Below are 23495 nucleotides of genomic sequence, written 5' to 3' on the forward strand. Positions count from 1 at the left end.
CAAAAACAGGCAATTCAGTGTGAACGACTAGTAGATGCCCTGGAGTGTGTATTGAAAACGCAATAAAAACTTTTTATATCTACTCAAGCTTGAGGGTTTATTTAATATAAAAGTTTAATATTTCTGATCTGGCTGCACTCTAGTAGCGATTTCTTAAATATGATATAGATATTTATTATGATTATTATATAATATTATATTATTATTACATTATATTAAAATATAAGTATTTTTTATATATTTTATATATATTTATTTTTTTATTTTATGACTATTTATATTGATTATTATAAACAATAATGTAAGCCCAGACCACTACAGTTACTATTATCAAAAAATAATTCTTATCAAAACAAAAGTATTTTCTATTATTATTATAATTTTTTTTTTTTTTTATCTTTACCTAAAAACCCACATGACTTTTATAGTTTTCACTTTTTTTAATGCAATAACTCTTTCAAGCTTTCATGCAAAAATGCGCCCAAATCTGTTTAGCAAATCAATAAATTGATAGCACTTACCCGCTTAATCTTTCGGCAACGCCCAAACAGGCTCTGCGAATATGTATTGCCTATGGCATTAGTGAATAGGGTATAGAAAATGATGCACACGCGCAAACTGTTTTTATGCTGAACGATCCGGTTGATTATCAGCCTGGTTAACGCAGAGATAAAAGTTTTCTGTGGTTAAGCCGTAAGCTGTGCCGTAAATAGAAAAACTTTAATGGCTTTGGGGTTGGCTACTTAACAGCCGTTACACGTGTGCCCAAAGACTTTCGACTAGGTTCAGTTAATGCCTCTTAATGCGCATAATACACTTAACCTTACACAACTTGGCCAACTTCTGGCTTAACAATTGTTCCATGAATTTGCAATTTTGCAACAGTGGGCGTGAACTGTCTGCCCCCTCCAGCCAGCCAGGCGGGTGTTCTATTGTATTGTCAACTAACTGCTGCAGGTAACCGCAGGACCCAACAGGAGCCAACGGCCAAGGGCCAATGCCTGACTAAGCTAATAAATACACATTTCACTGTGGATAACACTAACAAACAACAACAAAACTGCAAGTATGAGCTAAGCAGTGCTACGTTCCTATACCCTAAACTTGGATAACAGCTATTTAAATTTGCATATATATTTACATTCTTAAGTATACTCTTATACTAATTAACTTGATTATTTTCTATAGAGAAATTCGAAGAATAAATTGGGAATTTGAATGCCATTCAAATGATAGAGCTATGCAAATGGAATGCATTTAAGAAAAAATATATTATATTTTACATATTTTTAAACTCTTTTGTCTTGCCTAACATTTATGACTGCACTCTAGAATATCCATAGATATTCTGTCTGCATTACTGGTTTCACATAATTATTACACCCTTTATTGCCAACTGTGCAGGGTATGCAAATAGGGGCAGAGCCACCAACCAACAATGAATTTGATTGATTTCATGCTACGATTAATTAAGCTCAGTTTGAAGTAGTTGCAAGCTTTTGTTGCAGTTCCGATAAAACTGCTGCAGGTCATTTTGAGGTGATGGAGAAAAGTAGAAGTAAATGATGAGGAAAGCGTACTAATTTAATTGAGAAATATGGAAAATAAATTAAAAACGAGAAAAGAATTGCACAGTTAACTATATAAATATATAAATGCATATTCTTCAATATCTATACATTTATAAATTTATAATTATTTATTTATTTATTTACTATTTTTCATAACGAATTCCACCATCCAGAAACTACTTTCTGCGCAAAAGACTGTCGAAGGGACCCAACAAGATTGTGCTCTCGGCCAGTGACTTTGTGTTTCCTGTGGACTCGCGTCGGGTAAGGGAACGTTTCTGTATTTGTATTTGAAGCACATATATAATTCAAGCATTTGCAGGTGGACGAGGGCATTGAGGCCATGCTCTGCTGCTGGCTACAGCAGCTGCAGGAATTTGGGGGTCCCGAGGTGGATAAGCCAGATTTGCTGAAGGGTTCGATTGGATCGCTTAAGAATCTGGGCTTTGTGATTCCCGGGGCGACTGCGGGGGGCAACAGTGGTGCGCTAGCTGGAGCTGGTGGCACCGCCACTGGTGGAACGGTTAACGGCAAGAGTGGCACTTCGGCTTCGGGCAGCCTGGCTCGCCATAAGCCAGCCCATCTGGACATGCGCGCTCGCTACAATGGCGATCTGGTGCAGCTCAAGGAGATACCCTTGAATGGCTCGGCCGAGCTGCGATCCAAGGCCATGGATCTACTAGTGATGGCGCATGGGCTGCGACACGAGAATATAAATCCGCTGATTGGCTGGCTGTCGGATCCGAGTCGCACGGCTATGGTCTTCGATTATTGCTCGCGCGGCTCGCTGCAGGATGTGCTTATCATGGATGAGATTAAGCTGGACTGGTCTTTCCGCCTAAGTCTGTTGACTGATCTGGTGCGCGGTATGCGCTACCTACACGCCTCTCCGCTGCGCATTCATGGCGCACTGACCTCCCGAAACTGTGTGGTCGACGCCCGATGGGTTCTCAAGATTACCGACTATGGCCTGAATTCCTTCTACGAAATGCAGGGCCTGGCTCAAGTGCCACGCAGCAACAAGGAGCTGCTGTGGACGGCGCCAGAGCTGCTGCGCACAATGAAAACACAGCCACAGCAACAACACCATCATCATCATCATCATCAGCATGGACGCGTGCAGATGGGCACACAGATGGGCGATGTCTACTCCTTCGGCATCATCATGCAGGAGGTGGTGGTGCGGGGTGAACCCTATTGCATGCTCTCCCTGTCGCCAGATGAGATTATAGCCAAGCTTAAGAAGCCACCGCCCCTAATCAGACCCTCAGTATCCAAGGGAGCGGCACCACCGGAGGCCATCAACATAATGCGACAGTGTTGGGCCGAACAACCAGACATGAGACCCGATTTTAACTCGTAAGTATTGCCAGGGATTTTAACTATCAAACATATTGTTTATGTGAGTTCAATAAACGAGATAATTTAGTTGTAAAAAACAATTAGTAAACCATTACATAAATTATATTGAGCATTAAATGTAATGCCTTTCTATTTTTAAATAAGAAAGTACTCTCGGGGACTTGCTGAGACTGAATCTAAAATTTGAGATATTTCAGCTCGGTGAACCTCTATGTGTAGTTTCAGAATGAAGATATGATAAAATCACCCATAACTATTTTTACCATGCATTCCTTGCACTTTGCTGGGAACAGTCAGCAATATATTCTTGATCAGTTTAGGATAAGAAGATGTCTTAGCTATAACCTGAAACAATTGTTTTTCTCTGCAGCGTTTACGAGCGCTTCAAAATGCTCAATCACGGGCGCAAAGTCAATTTTGTGGACACAATGTTTCAAATGCTGGAGAAATACTCGAACAATCTGGAGGAATTGATACGAGAGCGGACCGATCAGCTGGATATTGAGAGAAAGAAAACTGAGCAGCTGCTGAATCGGATGTTGCCAAGGTAATACTGACCAAAGAATCTTATCCAGAATTTACAGTATTGTCTTCTTCTTTACAGCTCTGTTGCTGAGAAGCTTAAAATGGGCTTGGCCGTTGATCCGGAGGAATTCTCGGATGTCACAATTTATTTCAGCGACATTGTTGGCTTCACAACGATCGCTGCTCACTGCAGTCCAGTGCAGGTGGTAGACCTGCTCAATGATCTCTACACCATATTCGATGCCACCATCAATGCTTACAATGTATACAAGGTGAGTTTTATAGAAATGCTGAAATTGAGATCGTATATATCATTCAGTCCCACTTTCAGGTGGAGACCATTGGAGATGCTTATATGGTCGTCAGTGGGCTGCCTGTGAAGATACCCGATCACGCCGAGCAGATAGCCACCATGGCACTGGATCTGCTCCACCAGAGCGGACGCTTCAATGTGAAGCATCTGCCGGGCGTGCCGCTCCAGCTTCGCATCGGCCTGCACACGGGTCCATGCTGTGCGGGCGTTGTGGGTCTAACAATGCCGCGATATTGCCTATTTGGCGATACGGTGAATACAGCCTCCCGAATGGAATCTACAGGTAATACCCAAAGCATTTACAATTTTACTGGACAGATGGAATTATATTATTGCTAACACAGGGTCCTCTTGGCGCATTCACATGTCGCAAGAGACTCGCGATCGCTTGGAGGCACGCGGCGGATACTCGATAGAGCCTCGCGGCCTAATTGATATCAAGGGCAAAGGCATGATGAACACATTTTGGCTGCTGGGCAAGAAAGGTTTTGAGAAGCCATTGCCGGTGCCACCACCCATTGGGTAAGTCGTCCCTAGGTACATATAAAGATGAAAATATTTTATAAAATCAATCAAATCAATTTATATCTATGTAGATAGATCTTAAGTAAACTTTTTTTGATTTCAAGATCTCACAACTATTGAAATCACTTTTTCTTTTAATACAATAAACAAAAAAAATCTTACAAAATTTTATATTCTAATGATACTTGAACTATGCAAAATAATTGATTAATTATGCACAATAATTTATTTAAATAAATTGCCAAACCTCAGGGAGTCGCATGGGTAGGTGAACTTTATTTATTATTTTATTTACTCTGCTCATTTTAGATAACATAAATCATATATTTCGATCACAGATTGGACGAATCACTAATACGCAACTCGATTACGCAGAAGGCGCAGGCGAACAAATCGAGAACCAGCACGAATCCGTCGTCGTCGCAGAGCTCGTCGCTGGCTGGTGAAACAGTCGAGGTGAAGGTGGAGATAACGCCACCCTCCAACACGGACTTGGGCTCCAGTGTGTTGCCCAACTCCTATTCGCTGGACTCGACCTCAACGAACACCATTAGCCCCAATACGACGCTGTGTCCGGAGTTTCCCAATAAGACGCCCAGCAGCACAAGTCCGCAGTCGCGCAAGTTGTCGGAGCTGACGCCGGATAGTCTGCTGAATCCCAACAGCTTTAATCGTTTGCCCAGTTCTACGGGCGGCTCTAGCTCTCGGTTATACAAGAAGATTGAGGAAATGATGGATCTCAGCTCACCGTATAATCATTACAAGTGTCTCAGTCCCAGCGAGAGCAACCTGACCCAGTTCTATGATGGCAAATATATGTACGGGAATTCAGGTAGCAGCAGTGCGGCGGGAAACAATGGGCCTGGCAGTGGGGGCTGCTCCGTTAGCGGCAGCACCTCCAAGTTTGACAGCAAGCCCGGCTCCAGCCGCCTGCTGCGTCGTCAGTTCAGTCTGGACCGGGACGATCAGCAGTCCAAAGTGGAGCAGCAGCACCAGCACTCCCTGCAGGCAAGCAATTATGCGGCCCTGATGAATGCCAGCAAGAACTCCATGCTCGATATACCGATGCTGCACGACACATCCCGCAGTCCCAAAGGCACTTTGACGCGTGCACACAAACAAAACTCGGCATCCATAGCACAGGACTTGGAGAAGATCGAGGAGATACCGCTGTCGCCGGCCTCCTCCCAGCATCACAGCAGCCTAGATAGCAATCTGAATCGTAGTCCACCCTCTACGCTGGAGGCTCAACCACCCCCGGCGAAAGCTATGCCCGCCTCTGGTGCCCCGCTCAGTCCACCGTTGTCCTCAGCGCCGACCTCGCCGGCGCCGTCGCGCACTCTCAACGGCCTTGATGCGCATAGACGATCGAACAAGAATAACAACAACAACAGCAGCAGCATCAGAAGCGAGAGCGCCGACAGCCCCAATCCGGCGCGGGAGAGCAACATTCCCAGCCCCGAAATAGTTCTGAATGTGGAGCAGCTGCTCAGCAGATAGGACACGATTTAGGCAAATGAGCCGGAGTAACTTAAAAAGCTTTATATCTGAGGTCGTCATCGAGTAAGAGAATATCCGAGAATTTTTAGCGTTGTGATGTGCAAAGTGAAGTACCTCAAAGCATGCAAACTTGGTTCCAGCTGCGAAATGAAAGTACAACTTAGTTGATGATTAGTAATGTCCAACGATCGAATGAATCTATTCGAGCCGGCTTTTCACACTAGTCAGCGTCAATCTTAGCCAATTAACGAGATACTCCCGTCTAGCTTTATTTTCGAATGGTTCGCACAGTGGACTAAAAGTAAAAGGTAGCCTTAACTAGGATTTTACCCAAATTGATACGTGAATTTCAATTTGAATTGAACTGGAATTAAAATGATTAGAAAACAAAGAATATTATTACAACTTAGTGAGATCTGCTATGCCCCCATTTGTATGTGCTTAGTATGTTAAGAGGAATGGGATGATGCCCACGATTAAGTGTTAATCCATTTTTATAAAAACCTAATCAAAATTACAATTAACTGCATGCAACTTCAGAACTGACCACACCTTAATGATCGTAATCTAGATACTATGTATATCTGAGCTAAATTGTTGGGCTGATTCATGCATACATCATACATGTGTTTTCAATTCGAAATGAAGTTCCTTTCATGTATAAATACATATTCTACTATGTAAATACCGTTAATACTGTTTAGCCATTTAAGAATCATTTTGATGGCAAAACCAAATATCAAATAAGTATTATAACTATACGTGAATTTAGTTTTCTAAAGACAATCGTTATTAATTTTATAATAAAAACAAAACAAACAAAAAAAAAATACGAAGACAAAAATTCAGAAGAAACGCAAAATTTTGACAAGTGCAAAATTTTATACCCTTGTAGAAGAAAATCAAGAGCTTTTGCTGATAATTTCCCATATAGAAATAAGCCCCCATTCATCCGGTACTTTGTGTAAAATTGTAGGATATACAAATCCGATGTTGAGGTAACTTTTCTATTGGAACACTAAAACTGAAACATGAAATTAGATAAGAAATATACGAATTATAATTATCAATTGGAGGTATCTGTAAATCGGAATCCAAAACTAAAATAATATCTACAAGGGTATAAACAAAAAATAATAATAACTCTAACAATGCGGAAAGGGTACGCGAAATATATATGGATCCATAAGTTGATCGTATTATATGTATAAGAAATTTGTAGCAGCTATATATGGTAGACTAGTCGGATTGTAAACTACTCCTCCTATGTGTCAAGTATTAATTACCATAAATAAATATCTATATTGAGCAAATGAAGTTTATAAATAAAAAAAAAAAGAAATAAAAATATCAGTTATTGAATGTAAGTCCATAGCTAATTCTACCAGAATATAATTCAACTCGAAATCAAACCCACTAATGCAAACCACTTTTATAAAATATATAGGCTCTAAGATAAAACAAATAAACTATGCGAATTTTATTGTGAATATTTTATTGATTTATTTCTGTTTATAAACCACTTCGTGAATTTTCCATTGAATCCATTTCATATTAACAAAATAAACCCATTGTCAATTATGTCAACGCTTCACAAAGACATTATTAATTTTTCAGCTGATTTAATTCGATTTTCATGTTTTACCCTTTAATTCCATTTCCATTGACTTCGGAATGTTTATTACGTTTGAATCAAGCGAATAATTTTGCGGCTGTGCGCGTTTCATTATTGTTATTAATTATTAAATACTTACCTTTAAAGATGACATAACTATTTATAAACGGTGTAAATCCAAAATAAAATTATATATTAATAAATGGAACGATGATATTGTTTAATTATATTTATGGGAATCCGGATATAAAGCATAAGCCATTTGTCATATGCGAAATCCTAAGTAACTCTATTTCAATCATGTCTTGAGTATCAACTAAATCTACACTTTTTAACGAGCTTACGAAGGTCACTAATATTTGGGTAATTAACATTCCTCATCTAAAGATTCCTTGTTGCATCTTAATACAGATATTAATGTAAGTTTCTGGATAAAAATGAACAGCTGGTTATCATCTATGAAATATCGACCAAAATGTTGAACACATTGAACAAGATTTAAAGCTTAGGTAAGCTAAGTTTATACAAATTTATGATGTTTGATAGAAGTGTTAGTTATACAAACCGAATATAGAGCATGGAGTTCATTGGAACCACAAAACAAGATAATAATGGCCTGGAAAATGTATGGAAAAGTAACATTGTTTTAGGTCCGCGAAAACAATCCTCAATTGATAAAGTATGTTGCTAAGCTGTCCAACGAATATATGATTTTAAGTCGCAGGCTATTCTATATCTGTAGCATCTTAGCAAAAAGATCCTTGCATGACATTGCAGACATATATCCTATACTGCATATTTAAATTATATATATAGCCCTACAAACAAACAAATTTCAACGCCAAAGGAAATTATTATTATGAGCCAACAATTCTGAAAGCGTTTACTAAATTGACATGACAGCTTCACACTTTGCTTAAGTTGTAGGTGTTTATTGGAAGTGATTTCTCTTTTAGCGGTATGGTTTGCATTTTTTTTTTTTTTTTTTTTTTTTTAATTATTTGTTTTGTTTGTGTTTCTTAGTGCGTGGCAGCTCAAGGAGCGGCCTGCTCGTCTTCCATATAGTACCTAAATAAATGCTATTCCTCCTCTTCTTTCTCTTTACGATGTGATTTCTTTTTATCGTTTCGACTGGACGAACCGGAACTTGTGGAGCTGCTTTGTTTGCTGCTGCGCTCGCTGCGATCTTTTTCACGTGATTTGGATTTCCGACGACTGGATTTGTCGCGTGATCGTGAGCGTCCGTCACGTCTTGAGCTTTCTTTTTCCTTGTCCTTGTCCTTATCCTTATCCTTGTCCTTCTCTTTGTCTTTGTCCTTGTCCTTTTCCTTGTCTTTATCCTTATCACGTGAGCGCGCCTTTTCACGATTGCTTCGCTCCCTATCGCGCTCCTTATGCTCACGCTCCTTACGCTTCTCCTCCTTGAGTATGTGCAAATAATCCTCAAAGTACTCCTCGCGATATGCCGAATCCAGTGCCCGGTAACGTGGATCAGCTTCGAATTTTTTCTTAATATCATACCAACGCGTATGACGCTCGATATCGTGCCGCTCACGTAACATGTCCAGAAAATCTTTGCGTAGCTAAAAATAGATAAACACAATTGATTAATACAAGAACAGATAATATCTAACAAATGGATAGTATAGGAGTTAAATGTGTTTTATTTTTTTCAATAGTTAATCAAATCTTACCTGTTCTTTCTTTAGCTGCTTGTCCTTTTCGCGCCGTCGCCTATCACGGTCATCCTCGTAGCCATCCGATCTACGATCTGATGACGATGGCATATTGGTGGTGCTGCCGTTGCCGCCATTCCCTCCCATAGGCATCCTCTGGGAGCCCATGTCTGCAAATAAAGGTGCAATTATAAAATGGGATACGAGGAACGCATCATTGTGAGCACTTACTCAGGTTGGGCGGCATGCGCATTATGCCAGGCGGCGGACCCATACCTGAATTGAGAAGATATGGAAATATATAATTCTTGCATTGAGCTTATGTAGATAAAAGTGCAACGCTTACCCATGTGTGGCATTCGCATGTTGGGTGGCATCATGCCGGGCGGCGCATGCTGTCCTCGTAGCTGTGGTGGCGGTCCGCTCATCTGGGGTGGTGGTACATTCATTTGTGGCGGCATACCCGCTGGCCCGCCCAGTTGGGGCGGCTGCTGTTGCTGCTGAGAGGGATGGTGAGCGGGGCCAGGCGTTAGCTCCTTAATGCCAGTGGGCACCCAGCCGGCATTATCGTTGCCCCACTGTGATTCCTGAGTGGGCTCATAGCCATAGTCGAACGGTTCCGGCTCATGGAAGAAGGGCTCATCGGAAGCACCCGGTGGGGGGAAATTTGGTGCCATCGGTCCTAGACCGCCGCGGGAATACTCACGACATTCTGCCGTCATCACCTGTATCGCATTCTCCTTGACGCCTCCTGTGGTGGATATGGGACGCGGCGGGCGCGCCATCATTCCCATGCCTGGGCGCGGCTGATGCTGCATTATGGGCGGCATGCCTGGCGGCGGCATTTGCATTGGTCCATCACCAAGCGCCACCATGGGCTGGTGATGATGCATGGGTCCGCCCATGCCCATTGGAACGTTCATATTGGCCGTGCTGCCACCTTCCGCCATGGCCATCGACGTGGCACTCTGATTCACATTTTGAGTAAGACTGGCCAGGCCCACGCCGCTCTCGGCCACACGAAACCGTTTCTGGCGCTCACAATACGCACGCCATGTTTCCTCGTTGAAACCATAATTAAAGTAATCGGTAATATCAGCACCGGGTTTACGCCAGGGCTTCTCCTCCAGTGAGTCAATGCTAAACTCATGGACGGCCACGCCGTTAATGGTTCCAGCGCCCTCGAAATCCTCGATGCTAAACTTGCCGGCCTGCGCTGTGGGCTTGGCTTTGTCCGCCGCTGTGGCGCCTGCCAGCAAATTTGGTCGCTGTTTGATATTGTAGGTGCTGGGCGCCGACTTGATGTCGCCAATAACAACATTGATATCATCATCTGAGTCGTCATCGTCATCATCATCGGAGCCAGAGCCATTGCGCTCTTTTCGCGATGCTGGTCCAGATGCACCAGCCGTCAACTCCGTCATATCAGTGTCTTCCCCTTGCGAGCCGGCATCGTCCAAGCTGCTGCTGCTAGGTTCTGCTGCTCGCGCATTGCTAGCCATTGTGTCCGGCAACGCTTCTTCATCTTCTTCCATTTCCTTGGCGGGATCCTCGAAATCGGCATATTCGAGTAGTTCCTCCTTGGGAAAGGCGGGCAATGGGCAACCAGATCCTGGCTTCTCGCCGGTCACTGCGGCAAGTGCCTCGTGCTCCGCAGCCAATGCATCGCTGCCATTTGATACTTCGTTGGTCGTTGAGTCTGTATTCGATGTGCCATACAACCAGCTATCCTCATTAGTGTCATCTGCCATGTTTGTGTTAGGTTTTGAGCGTGGCCACGAGTTTATTTAATTAATAAATGCACCGAAAGCCGAACGCTTAACTCAGGTAAACACTGTTTGATAAACTACAACCACTTATTCAGCATTAAATCGTTTTGCATATTTCGGTCACACTGGCACAGTAAAAACTGGCTGTGTTTCATTTCTCAACGTTGCGCTGTAGAATTAATGAGAATGGAACACATACGAAGCAGCTGTTAATGCCGCGCATAATTTAAAGTAACTAATTTAAGTAATTTCTTTATTAAAAAAATTGTTTTCTTATTAATTTAAGATGAATTGTGAATTCATTATATTTGTATTTTTGCTTCTAATATGGCAATAATTAATAATATAATAGTTATATTTTAGAGTTTAAAGTGTTTTCAATATATCACGAACAACGTTACGGAACATACAAGAGAGGGCACAGTCGTATCGCTGTAGACTTAGTTGACGTAATCCAAGCAGCAGCTGACCAAAGCGCAGCCAGTGGGATCTATGCAGAGTGTAGCGAGCCAAGGAGCAAAGTGCACCATTCGAGTACGTCTCTAAGATCAGCGCATAGTCAGCATTTAAAGCCAATTCTAGAAAGAATATGATTAGGATAAACGGTGGATACTTCTTAGTCTGTAAATCTCGAACACACCTTTACGGCACAAAATTAAAGTTTCCAGAAAGTTTAGCTCCATGAGATCGGCTCGTAATTGTTGGGCCTCCGATAGCATAAACTTGAGCTGCATATCACCACAGCTCTCGATCATGGCACTGATATCCAAGGACCAGTGCGAGGCACGCAATATGAAGCACTCGCTCCAGACCACCTGCAGAATAGCATCCTGCTGGGCGCGTGCCACCAGTCGAAACTGTTCGTTGAGCTTTGCTTGGCGTAGACATGTGACCAGTATCTGGGCGAGAATCTGAAAGTGTACCGTCGGAGCAGGTGGCGACGGCGGCGCTGGAGGCGTCTGAGCCAATAGACGTTGACTGCTCTGCGCCTGTTGACTTCGTGGACCACGCTCCTCCTGCACGGCCGCAATATTCATGCCCACGGCAAGGCAACGCTGAAAGCGGCACGAGGGACACCAGTTACGACGCGCCTTGTCCACTACACAGTTACCCTTAACGGCAATGCAGGCATAGTGACTGCCTTTCCTTACGCTGCGCTTGAAGAAGCAGGAACAGCCGTCGCAGCACGAGACTCCATAATGCTTGCCAGAGCTCTGATCGCCGCACACTTGGCAGGCATTATATAGCGTTACAAGGGACATGGACAAGGCAGCTACTGCGAGTCGACTATGGCAGGTTGGCCATGTTATTGGCAGTTTTATATGGCTGGATATAGTTGGGCGAGCACAAATGATATGCAAATCAAAGACACTTCACTCGAACATGATTCGAGGATTTTTTTTATTTATATTAAGAGACTGCACAGGATAAGCTGGAAGTTCGCATGAAAGGGGGGCGTAACATGTCAAAAGTGACAATCATTGCCACGGACTAACACGGGCGCGTTAACAATTTGTAAACAATTATTGTTGTGCTCTATGATTGGTCAGAAGTGTCATCCAAAGTGCTTTCAACTGACGTTTTGTGTAAATAGACGGACGAGTCCAAAGTCCAAGCCATAACAATTAGGGGTTGTGAACGAATTCGAATTAAAGAAGCAGAGAGTGGGTGATGATCGTATTAAAACATATTAGTCTAACAATTTTTAGTACTTTAATTTACTTATTTCACCCATTTTTCATTATTTATAAAATTATCAAAATACATGAATTATTATTATTATAATTTATAACATCATTGAATTCGTAATTAAATATGTACAATTTTATTTAGTGTAAGACTTTATTGATATATAGTAGACATTTTACCCTGTATCTCTCTCTGCAATTCTCTTAACAATTAAAAAAAAAAAAAAATAGAAGTGCAATGCAATATTTTTTTATTATAATGAAAGTTCAAATTATCAGTTATTATATTATACTTATCGATTGTTGTATGCAATCGATAAAAAAAATTCTTTTAACAGAGCTTCTACAGTTTATGTTAAGTCCGCATACCAGCTGTTTGAACTTGTTTACTTGCGTAGCAAAGCTAATTGGCAACTATTACATTTTAACCATTTACATCACAAGAAGTTTTTCATATTGAATTAAGTTATATTAAAACAAGTATCAGCTATTCTCAAATGTCTTATTTGTTGTTGTTAGCACTATAAAGTATATTAAGGGTTGCTCTTGTATGTTATAAAAGCGTATTTGTATGGGGTATTTTGTCGCCAACTGGTTCCGGTCACACTATTTACATGTGTCATGTTTTTTGTATTTATTACAAGAAACGTTTTTAAAATAAAATGTAAGCTTTTATATTACAAATAAGCGTGAAAGTCGCGCGCATTCAAGTTAAACATATACACGGTCATAAATCACTGCGAGTGCATATAGAATTGTTCGGTCTGGTTTTGCATCGCTTGCAGCCGCTGCGGTATTCTTTGCAGTCGGCCATTTAAATCAAGAAACTACAACTATAAGTGAAAACGAGAAAAAACGCGTCGCGACCTGCTATATAAACGCCCAGCAAATGTGCAATGAAGTGTTGAAGTGAGCTTGAAGACACACAAAAAGAAAAATATATATACATATATATAAGGAGGTACCTGCGTACAATTACAAATAGAGGCCCCAAGCGCTGCACGTTTGGAAAGTGACGTCGCGACGTCGCATACAGGGTGTTGTAATACACAAACCTGTGAGTTTTTGTTATTGCTTTAAGTTTCATTCATTAAAACTGCAAGCGTTGCATCAAATTCCAATATGTGCCGAGCAGCGAACAACATGCAGCTGTTTGGCAACACCTAAACAGGCGCTCACACACACACACACAAACACATGCACACATATGGATTGATTTTTCCAACATTACAATTGCTTCTGTATATGTGCGTGTGTGTCAGGAAAGCTGCTCCAATGTTTTTTTTGGTTTGGATTATATGCGATTAACTGCAGTCGCTGCTGCTGTTCCATTTCTATTTTGGTGTAAAAATAAACTGCATTCATAATGTATGCACCTCTAAAAAAAAAATGTCAACAAGCCTATATACAGGGTGCCGCCAGCACCATCTCCATCTTCCCCAACAACCCCCCACCCCTAATGCACGTGTTGTGAGAAGCGCCAGCAATGCAAACAACTAAAATAACAACGAGAACAAGCAAAACGTGCTAAAGCGCAGCAAATAAAACGACATTTACATGCATGCATTCAAACATTGAAACATACATACAATGCACACATACGTACATATGTATTTATATTTCTATGTAGAAAGACATTTGTATGTAATAATTATATTACTAGACTGGCCACACTTTGCAGTCAATTTAGCATTAAACGGTTAGCGGCCTCTGCGTTAACGGCATATGCCCATAAATATATTTGCTTAGCCCGGCCATGTAAAAGGTAAAACGGAAAACAAACCGCCAACTGGCGACTGAATGGAAGGGGACACAAATGGAAATAGTAGAAGACACATTTCCGTCCGGTAGCGAACAAACCAAAATAGACAACGCACAGTGCTTCCGACTTGTTATCAACCGAACACAAATTAATGTTCATTATTTCAATTTTAAATTCTATTTAGTTTTATAATAATTTATGATTCAGATACAATATATTGTTTTTTTAAGTTAAAATTGCATTACCTATATAAACATTATAATTAGTGAAATTTTTATTTCATTAATAAAACAGCACTATAAACTCCAGCCATCCCTCGCAATGTAGCCAATAATAGCTTAATTAAAGTTCTGTTCGCTTGCTCCACTGTGCATCACTTACGTAGTCGTCTTTGCTGTTGCCATACGCGCCTGTAGATATATGTATGTATGTATGCGTATGTGTTTGTGCTTGTGGCTTCTCTCAGCACTTGGTGGCATGGTACTCAATGCACTTGCAGTTGCTTTTGCTGTTGCTGTTGCCGTTGCTGTTATTTCTTTTTTTTTTATTGCAACATGCACCTAAGTATGTATGTCTGTGTTTGGGCCACTTGACCAGGCGCAGGGAGAATGGGTCGTCTGCCATTCTAAACACTAATCTGAATGCCGCAAGTGTTGCCGAGTTTCCTGTGGCGCTGCCGCTCATTAGGGTATAATTTGCATTAGCTGCAACGCAGCAAAAACCCATCGCCAGACACATACAAGGCCTCGTTCAAGTATGGATAGGTCTATGTGTTTATGTACATATAAATATAACTTATTGATTTTACTTGAACTTCAACTAACTAAAAAATACACCTAACTTTCGAAAAAAAAAAAACCCCGTCTGAAGATACCTTATGTGCAATCTTAAGTGCAAAGTTGATGACATTTGCCTATTGTCTAACGTAGAGCCGTATCGGATATGAGTATTTTCATTCATATACCCTCGTTTCCCATTCAAGAGAGGGCATTAAAGTTCGAAGCACAAGAAAAACACATAAAAGTTAACCCAGTTCTTGGCGCCCACTCACTGCACTCAAGAGGTGTTTGGAGTAGCCGAAACTGTGGGGAAGAAACGAAAACCAATTTTTACCTATCGTCTATGTTCGTCATCAGTGAGCACTTGATATTGGGCAGACAGCCAACAAACATACAAATAGACATATAACAAAAACCAAAAAAAGCAACAAAAACAAAAAAGAAAAATGTTTGCTTATAATTTTCACACCCAGTGCCACATAATGCATGGTTGTTATTGTAGTATTTGCTGTTGCTGCTGCCTGCATTGACTTTTGACGCTTGACGTTGATAAATGAATCATAAAAGCAGCGCAGTCAACGCCACCGGCAAAACGCACAGACATGGAAATAGAGGAAAAATTAAATGAGAGAGAGAGGGATAAAGAAAGAGAGCTTATACGCTCTGTGGTATATGTTTTGTTGCTAGTTTGCTTTGCTAATTATTTATTTATTAACCTCTCTTAAATATTTAAAATTCAGTTGTTGTTTTATTAACGTGTTAATCGATAACAGCTGTGACTCTTGTTATCGCATATTTTGAGTGCAAGTTCGTGTCCAATGTTTCTCCCATGCTGGCGCCCACGATCTTTGGCGCTCTCTCTCTCTCTCTCGCACCCACACACACACTTAAATTCTATGTTTCAGAATTGTAGTTGTAGTTTTCTGCTGTTGCTGCCGCCGCTGCTGCTGCTGGCACTGCTGCCGGGCAGTGGCAGTGACACTCAAAGTGAGTCCGAGCCGCGCAACTGCCAGAGTCAGTTCGTATGTTGGCCCATATTGATATTAATTGTTGTTGTAGTTGTTGTTGTTGCAGCAAATATATAATATACATATATATATATATGTATATGTAAATGTATATATAAATATATTGTGTGGGTGCTCTAACCGCTTTAAAAACAAAAACAATTTTTTTTGTGTGTGCCAAAATGAAAAAAAAAAAAAATGTTTTTTTAATTAAGAACACACAATTTTTAAAGTGATTTTGCAGATAATCATAAAAAGAAGACACAAAAAATTGAATCGAAATAAGTGGAATGTACTGAAACAAGTCGTCATCTATATAATCTTACAATCATACATATATAAATATTCTTATATACGTATGCATATATATTTATATGATATTTAATACACATATTTAGCTAGATTTTTGCCGTGTGTTTTTTTATGGTAAAGCCAAAATAGTATGACGCGACTGCAAAAATAAAGTTGATTTATACATACATACATATGTATAGTATAAGAAACAAAAAAAATATATATAAACGAAGAACTAAAGAAGCAGTAAAAAGTCAAGTTAGATAAGAATTGTTGTAGATAAAGGCCTTGTCCCTGCCCTTGCTCTGACGCATGCTCCAATGACTGAAAAGTATTTGCTGCTACCAGCGATTGCATTTAAGCATTGCCTATCGATTATAATTAATATTAATGTTACTATTATTTTGTTGCAGCTGTTTTGCTATAGCTTGAAACGGAACCCAGGTGTTTGTTTGTTAGCCAGCAGAACGAGCAGTAGAACAGATGTCTAGCGAAGAGGATAAACCACCGGCGCCGCCAGTCCGTCTAACCAGTAATCGTGGCGGCGGCGTTGGCATCGAACGTGTTCCCATTCCCGGCAGTGGAACTGGCGGCATTGGTGGCGTCGGCGATGCGCCTCCAGTTGATATGCGGCCATTGCCAAAAGGTAAGTTAGTTCAGAATGTGGATGCCATTGGTGCGGTCAACAATATATTATTCTTTGCTTTCACTTAAAGAGCCCGACGATGCGGACCGCAAAAAAAAGACACTGAAAAACAAGATAAAAGGCTCCAAGCCGTCGCACATGGATTCCAAACCAAATATCTCGTATCCCACTAACTTCGAGCACACAGTCCACGTGGGCTTCGATGCAGTCACCGGCGAATTTACGGTAAGGCCGTCTACAGCTTCAGCGATTATTCATTTTAAATATTAAAATACTTTCTTGTGGCTTGCATTTTGGCTTCGCAATTATTTTGTTTTCTAGCCAAAGCGATGCGATCCAATCAATTGCCAATAACTTTTGTGTTTTGCCAGTTCCATATGAACACAAATATTTTTAAACACACACTGAAACACATCATATAAATGAAAATAAAATAAACTGAAATCAACCAAGACGATTGAAAATTACCTCAAATTTGGCTTATTCATCTGAATAGTGCACATAGTGGTTTATTAATTATGACTATCTACTGTGTCTACCTTGTAGGATGAAACTATTAGTGTATGAGTACTCAATCTATATTAATCTATTCGATTCTCGTATGAGTGTGTAAAATATTTCAAAGGAGTTTTTCACTCTTGTCAGACTCTTTTCTCATGATCGTTTTGTGATTTCCTTGATATTTCTAAATTCTCAATCAATAATCATTAGGCATTGCTGTTCAAGTTATGTTTACATTAAAAAGAAATAGAAGAATCATTTCGAACAGCTTTGCTTTACTATCGACCTTGCCTCGTTATCCAGAGAAACAGTTTCAATCATTCATATGCGTATGATTTTGTGCATTCATTTTGCTGTTAACCCTTTTTAAATACTCAATTATACACATTATGTTTCTCTCTTTTGTGAGATATGCTCTATACCAATTTTGAATTATTCATTATTATTTCAAGCTGCCAATGAAAGTAAGTAAATATATCGTTCAGGCAACGGAACTTGCCTTCATCAGTTTTCTTAGCGAAATTCCAATCATCTGTTGTTTGTGTCTCCCCATATGTTTGTTTTGAGATCGGCTCTTCCATAGTTCTCATTTAATTACGATTCTTACTGTAAACATGTTCTCTACACTACACTACACCAAATCCAAATACCACACTAAACTTTTACCGATGGCTGAGCTTAATTATTGTAGTATAAATATTTTTAGTCGCCGGCTTCCTATTAATCCCAGACTTCATTGGACAAATATATATATATAATCCAGCTTTCCCCTGCTGCTCTCTCTCTCTTTCTCTCTCTATCTGTGTATGTGCCCATCCTAGCTGGGCCCTTTTTTATTATTCTTATGAAATATATATACTAATCGAAGTTTCTGCATATTACAGGGTATGCCGGAGGCATGGGCGCGACTCCTGATGAACTCCAACATCAGCAAACAGGAGCAGAAAAAGAATCCGCAAGCAGTGCTCGATGTGCTCAAATGGTTCGACAACACAACCAAACAGAGGCCAAGTTCAAAGTACATGACAAATGCTATAACAACGCATTCAGGCAAGTGTTTATAGAGGCTTAAAGAGCATACAATTTTCTAATGACAATTATTTTCCCTTTATACACTGAATTTAGGATCTTCGCTGAGCCGCGTAAGCAGCAGTAGTCCCAGCAGCACGCCAACAGACTCGGAGCTGCATGGCTCGAACAGTGGCGGCAATTTAATTGGCGTGCAGCTGGGTAGCATGACACTGGGTCCCAATGCCAACAATGTGTCTGCAGCGGGTCAATTGGTAAGCAATCACTACCAACAGCAACAGCAGCACTTGCTGCAGCAGCAACAATTGCAGAACCATCAGCAGCAGCACCAGCAACAACACCAGCAGCTACACCAGCATCAGCATCACATTGGCCTAAGTCAATCGCATTCGTATAACTTTACTGGGCACACAGCCTCTACATCCACTTCGCAACATTCATCTGCCAATGAGAACGATATGTACGTTGATATGGGTGTCGCGCCGCAGCAACCACCACCACCGCCTGTGGCTTCTCGGCCGGAGCGCACGAAGTCAATCTATACGCGACCCATCGAGGAACTGCAGCCGGCGCCGTTGCCAGCGGCACCAGCAACGACACCCACAACGCCACTACAAAACCACAAAGCAACTACGGCCACGGTGGCTGCATCGCCCCTCATGCTTAACAATGCCACAACGACGCTGGACAAGAACAAGAACAATGCAAGTGAGTAGCTCGACAAGCGGAATCCTTAGCTGGCTGTTAAATTCAAAGTTTATCAAGCCCTTGCAGTGTCTTAAAATTCGTTACTAACCCGTCTAAAATGGTAGCCTATAAACAATTTCTAAATCGTACCACATTTATTCTGGCATCATTCATACTTAAAAACTGTCCGAAATATCCAAATGTTGTATAACATCTCCATATCGATAGCAAAATATGATAAACTCGGCTGGCAGCTGTTAAATCCTTGGCATTTATTTTATGTTCCATTTAGTTTCAAATGCTTTAATGTGCAGCTTCTGATTTACTGCAAGGGTAACAAGCTGCTTCGATGCAGTTCGAAGATGGTTTCAGTTCTCATGTTGTTGTTTTATTTGAAGTAATCAATGCATTGATGCGTAATGTGTACTGTTTAATGCTAATGTTATTGTCATTTTGTATCGCCTCTTCTGTGTTCTGTTCTGTTCTGTTTTGTTCTGTTTTGACTCTGCTTTGAATTGCTGCTTAACAACCAAACAACTGCAACATCAGCAACAATTGCAACTGCGACGGCAGCGAGCAGCTCCACAGCGGCAACAGTAGCAGCAGAAGCTACACCTACAACAACAACAACAACAACAGCTATAGCAACAGCAGCAGCAACAACAACAACAGATACAGAAGGCATTGAGGCATCAGCAGCAACAACAACAGTTGCTAATGCTCAAATTTTGTCTGTTTCGGCAAACGCTACTAATTGTCCTCCCACTACCACAATAAATGCAGCTGCTAGCAGAGAGGAGCAGCAGCTTATTGAGTGTATTGCTGCTGCAACAGCAGCAGCAGTAACAACCGAAGCTACAGCTACAGCAACAACGACTAATCACCACTCTTCTGCTTCCTCCTTTTCATCACTACCCTCGTTTCATGATGATGCGACGCCGCCGCTTACCGCCAACGCCTTGCCCTCAATACATTGTCCTACACCAACGTCTTCCACACGCAATTCTGGCGCTGTCACCACGACCATACCAACTATTACGATGGTAACACCTGCAACACCTGCCACAGACCTGTACCACGATCCGACGGCCAACAATTTGAATGCTTCGTCTTTGGCAGCTACACCTGCCGCGGGCACTCAAATTGCGGTGCCGCAGCAGGCAGCGGCTGCTACCACGACGACGACTACGACGAGAGCCGCTAACGCCAAGAAGAAGAAAATGTCTGACGAAGAAATACTTGAAAAGCTGCGCACCATTGTCTCTGTGGGCGATCCCAATCGCAAGTACACCAAGATGGAGAAAATTGGCCAAGGTGCATCAGGCACGGTGTACACGGCCATTGAGTCCTCAACGGGCATGGAGGTGGCAATCAAACAGATGAATTTGTCGCAGCAGCCCAAGAAGGAGCTGATTATCAATGAGATTTTAGTAATGCGAGAGAACAAACATCCGAATGTTGTCAACTACTTGGATAGTTATCTGGTATCGGAGGAGCTCTGGGTGGTTATGGAGTATTTGCCTGGCGGCTCCCTCACCGACGTTGTTACCGAGACCTGCATGGATGAGGGCCAAATTGCGGCCGTTTGCCGTGAGGTGTTGCAGGCGCTTGAGTTTCTGCACGCCAATCAGGTAATTCATCGCGATATTAAAAGTGATAACATACTGCTTGGCCTGGATGGTTCCGTCAAGCTGACTGATTTCGGTTTCTGTGCGCAAATCTCGCCGGAACAATCTAAACGCACAACTATGGTTGGCACACCCTATTGGATGGCCCCCGAAGTGGTTACACGCAAGCAGTATGGACCAAAGGTATTGTGTAGCACAATGGTTTAATCGCCAATTAAATACAATAATATATGATTAATATTGCAGGTCGATCTATGGTCGCTAGGCATCATGGCTATTGAAATGGTCGAGGGTGAGCCACCGTATCTGAACGAGAATCCTCTAAAAGCCTTGTACCTCATTGCCACCAATGGCAAGCCGGAGATTAAGGAAAAAGACAAACTAACGGCTGCATTTCAAGATTTTCTAGATCAGTGTCTAGAAGTGGAAGTGGAGCGGCGCGCCAGCGCCATGGATCTGCTAAAGGTTTGACTACCTGACTGATCAATGAGATATGTATATTGAAAATACTAAATCAATTTCAATTTACAGCATCCCTTCCTAAAATTGGCGCGTCCATTGGCTAGTTTGACGCCTCTGATCATGGCCGCCAAGGAAGCGACCAAGGGCAACTGATTGACAACCAAAAAACAGCAACTTATTTAACCATTACTAATGAATTACTGTTACAACAAGCAACAGCAGCAGCGAGAACAACAACAATAGCAACAATTCATGCGTATGATGAACAGATGATAAATTATAAGTGTTTATGATTATTATGATTATTTATATAAACGTATTTATATACAAACACATATATACTTATTATACATATTATTAACTACTCGTAACAAACAAAAATCAATGAGTAATTACAGCACACGTGTAGCCAAGTATGCGTAGTTGAATTCACACGACACTTTGGGTTTCCAGTCTACTGCTGAATTTAACGAACAATTTTATGAAAATTTCGATGATTTTCCAATGAAGAATAAGTTTTGCTAATGATTTGTTATACCAAATTATCGGGCATTTAAAATGCCCTAGAATTTATATTTTAATAATTGGACAAAAATTCATTCAACAAATTATATAAAATTATATTTTATAATTAATTGGCATTTGCATTTAAAATTCATATAAACTATATAATATTGTAATACTTTTTTATTGTATAAAAAAAGAAGAAAATCATTATGAATTCTATATTAGTTTTTCAATAATTTTCTATAAGAAACAACTGAGTAAAAGCAAACACACTTACGAAATTCTTGCGCAAAACGCTGTAACACTAATTTTAAACACTTAAGAGTATTATTTAACTGTTTCGTTTAAAAATTTTAGCTGCATTCAGTCAAAGTTTCAATTAGTTTTCGTAAACTGCTTTATTTAATAAAAACCTAAATATATATTTTTTATACATATGCGCTTGAAGCATATTTTTATTTTCAGGCCTGTTTTTTTTTATGTTTTCCGCTTATATACATGAATTGTTTTTATATATTATTTATACGTTTTCATTTTTAGAAAGGATTTGTCTATGTTGTTACCAAAGATCTTACCATGCTTTGTCCCTCGCTCACCCACAGCAATAACCTTCGTTTTTGTACCATGTCTCTATAAATATGAAATTGTAAATCCAAATGGCAAATTGTAATTGTAAAGTAGTTTCCCATGATATTAGAAGAACCTATATTTTTCAAATACATGACAACACTGCAACATGGTTTATCATGATAACAGATTGTAGCAATTTATTGAATTATGATAGACTTAGCAAATAATAAACGATCCAACAAATTTGAGAGAAACACTCTCAGCTGTTCAAAAAATTGGGTATAGCAACTAAATATAACTAGCAATTAAATAGCGTGTAACCATGAGAAAAAAACAGTTACTTTGTGCCTAACCAATAAATAAAATAGAAAACAAAATGAAACATAACAACAGTACATACATAAGAGCAAACAGCAATTAGTAAGATAAATACTAGTAATTACTATAGTAGATTAACATAGCACGTAGCGTAGGACAGACAACTTAATTACCAGCCACAACTGTAGTTCAGCAACAAAAATGTTATACTTGCTAATTCAGTTCCGAAACTAATCAGCGATAGGCACTGAAATATTGTAACTTCGTTCTGATGCAAGAACTGAAATTTGATTTGAGTTGAATTATTGATTTTGTAATATCAGGATTTTTAATATCTAGTTTACTGCATACCCTCTATACAGAATCATATTAATCGACATCCGTTATTTTCTATTTTATTTGACAACGTTAATTTATATTCATATTTTCATTCTATTTAATTAGCACTCGAAAATAAGAAAGCAAAATTCATTTAAAACGCAATATGTGCTGCATCGGCCTGATTTATTTATTTATTCAAATTCCAACGAAATAATTTCGCCTACATAAAATTCATCTAGTTCAAGGTCGAATGCATGTTTTGAAAATAAAGATCTGTTAGGTATGATATATACATAACTATGCGGATAAGTTGGTTGAAATCTTCGTTAACAGCTCAATAACACCAATAATCACATTCAGTCTATGTGAATAACATTTTGTAAAACTCATACGAAGCGCATTATTTCCGCTATTAGTTCCTAATAGGCACACATACATCT

The 23495-nt window shown here is 40.3% G+C and overlaps 4 protein-coding genes across 5 annotated transcripts in view; 2 read left to right on the top strand and 2 right to left on the bottom strand.

Annotated features, from left to right (window-relative positions):
- The window catches only part of LOC6573483, a 43274-nt gene extending 35655 nt beyond the window's left edge, over positions 1-7619 (top strand). The window contains exons 7-14 of the mRNA XM_044007309.1: positions 1745-1835; positions 1894-2930; positions 3304-3480; positions 3538-3730; positions 3790-4054; positions 4116-4293; positions 4549-4560; positions 4635-7619. Coding sequence (XP_043863244.1) covers positions 1745-1835; positions 1894-2930; positions 3304-3480; positions 3538-3730; positions 3790-4054; positions 4116-4293; positions 4549-4560; positions 4635-5796 — 3115 coding nt within the window. The 3' untranslated portion in view covers positions 5797-7619. The remainder of the gene's footprint in view (positions 1-1744; positions 1836-1893; positions 2931-3303; positions 3481-3537; positions 3731-3789; positions 4055-4115; positions 4294-4548; positions 4561-4634) is intronic.
- A 643-nt stretch (positions 7620-8262) lies between these two features.
- LOC6573482 (pre-mRNA 3'-end-processing factor FIP1) lies at positions 8263-10959 on the bottom strand. Its single transcript, XM_001999527.4, has 4 exons — positions 9434-10959; positions 9319-9363; positions 9106-9257; positions 8263-8994 (listed from the first exon to the last, which is right to left on the bottom strand). The coding sequence occupies exons 1-4, from the start codon at positions 10836-10838 to the stop codon at positions 8491-8493; spliced, it is 2106 nt and encodes a 701-aa protein (XP_001999563.1). The 5' UTR covers positions 10839-10959; the 3' UTR covers positions 8263-8490.
- A 116-nt stretch (positions 10960-11075) lies between these two features.
- Positions 11076-12631, bottom strand: LOC6573481 (photoreceptor-specific nuclear receptor). The gene is made up of 2 exons (XM_001999526.3): positions 11497-12631; positions 11076-11434 (listed from the first exon to the last, which is right to left on the bottom strand). The coding sequence occupies exons 1-2, from the start codon at positions 12116-12118 to the stop codon at positions 11223-11225; spliced, it is 834 nt and encodes a 277-aa protein (XP_001999562.1). The 5' UTR covers positions 12119-12631; the 3' UTR covers positions 11076-11222.
- Positions 12632-13111: 480 nt separating this feature from the next.
- Positions 13112-21674, top strand: LOC6573480 (serine/threonine-protein kinase Pak). Of its 2 annotated transcripts, none has more exons than XM_044007352.1 (8): positions 13112-13208; positions 16800-17032; positions 17103-17257; positions 18418-18583; positions 18659-19270; positions 20318-21060; positions 21124-21342; positions 21409-21674. In XM_044007352.1, exons 2-8 carry the CDS (start codon positions 16870-16872, stop codon positions 21490-21492), a joined length of 2142 nt encoding a protein of 713 aa, XP_043863287.1. In that variant the 5' UTR covers positions 13112-13208; positions 16800-16869; the 3' UTR covers positions 21493-21674. The 2 variants fall into 2 exon arrangements, with proteins under 2 accessions (XP_043863287.1, XP_001999561.1); XM_001999525.4 differs by having other exon boundaries at positions 13122-13601.
- Positions 21675-23495: the final 1821 nt, after the last annotated feature.

The sequence above is a fragment of the Drosophila mojavensis genome, unplaced genomic scaffold, assembly GCF_018153725.1.
Source record: "Drosophila mojavensis isolate 15081-1352.22 unplaced genomic scaffold, ASM1815372v1 contig_16, whole genome shotgun sequence".
NCBI lineage: Eukaryota > Metazoa > Arthropoda > Insecta > Diptera > Drosophilidae > Drosophila > Drosophila mojavensis.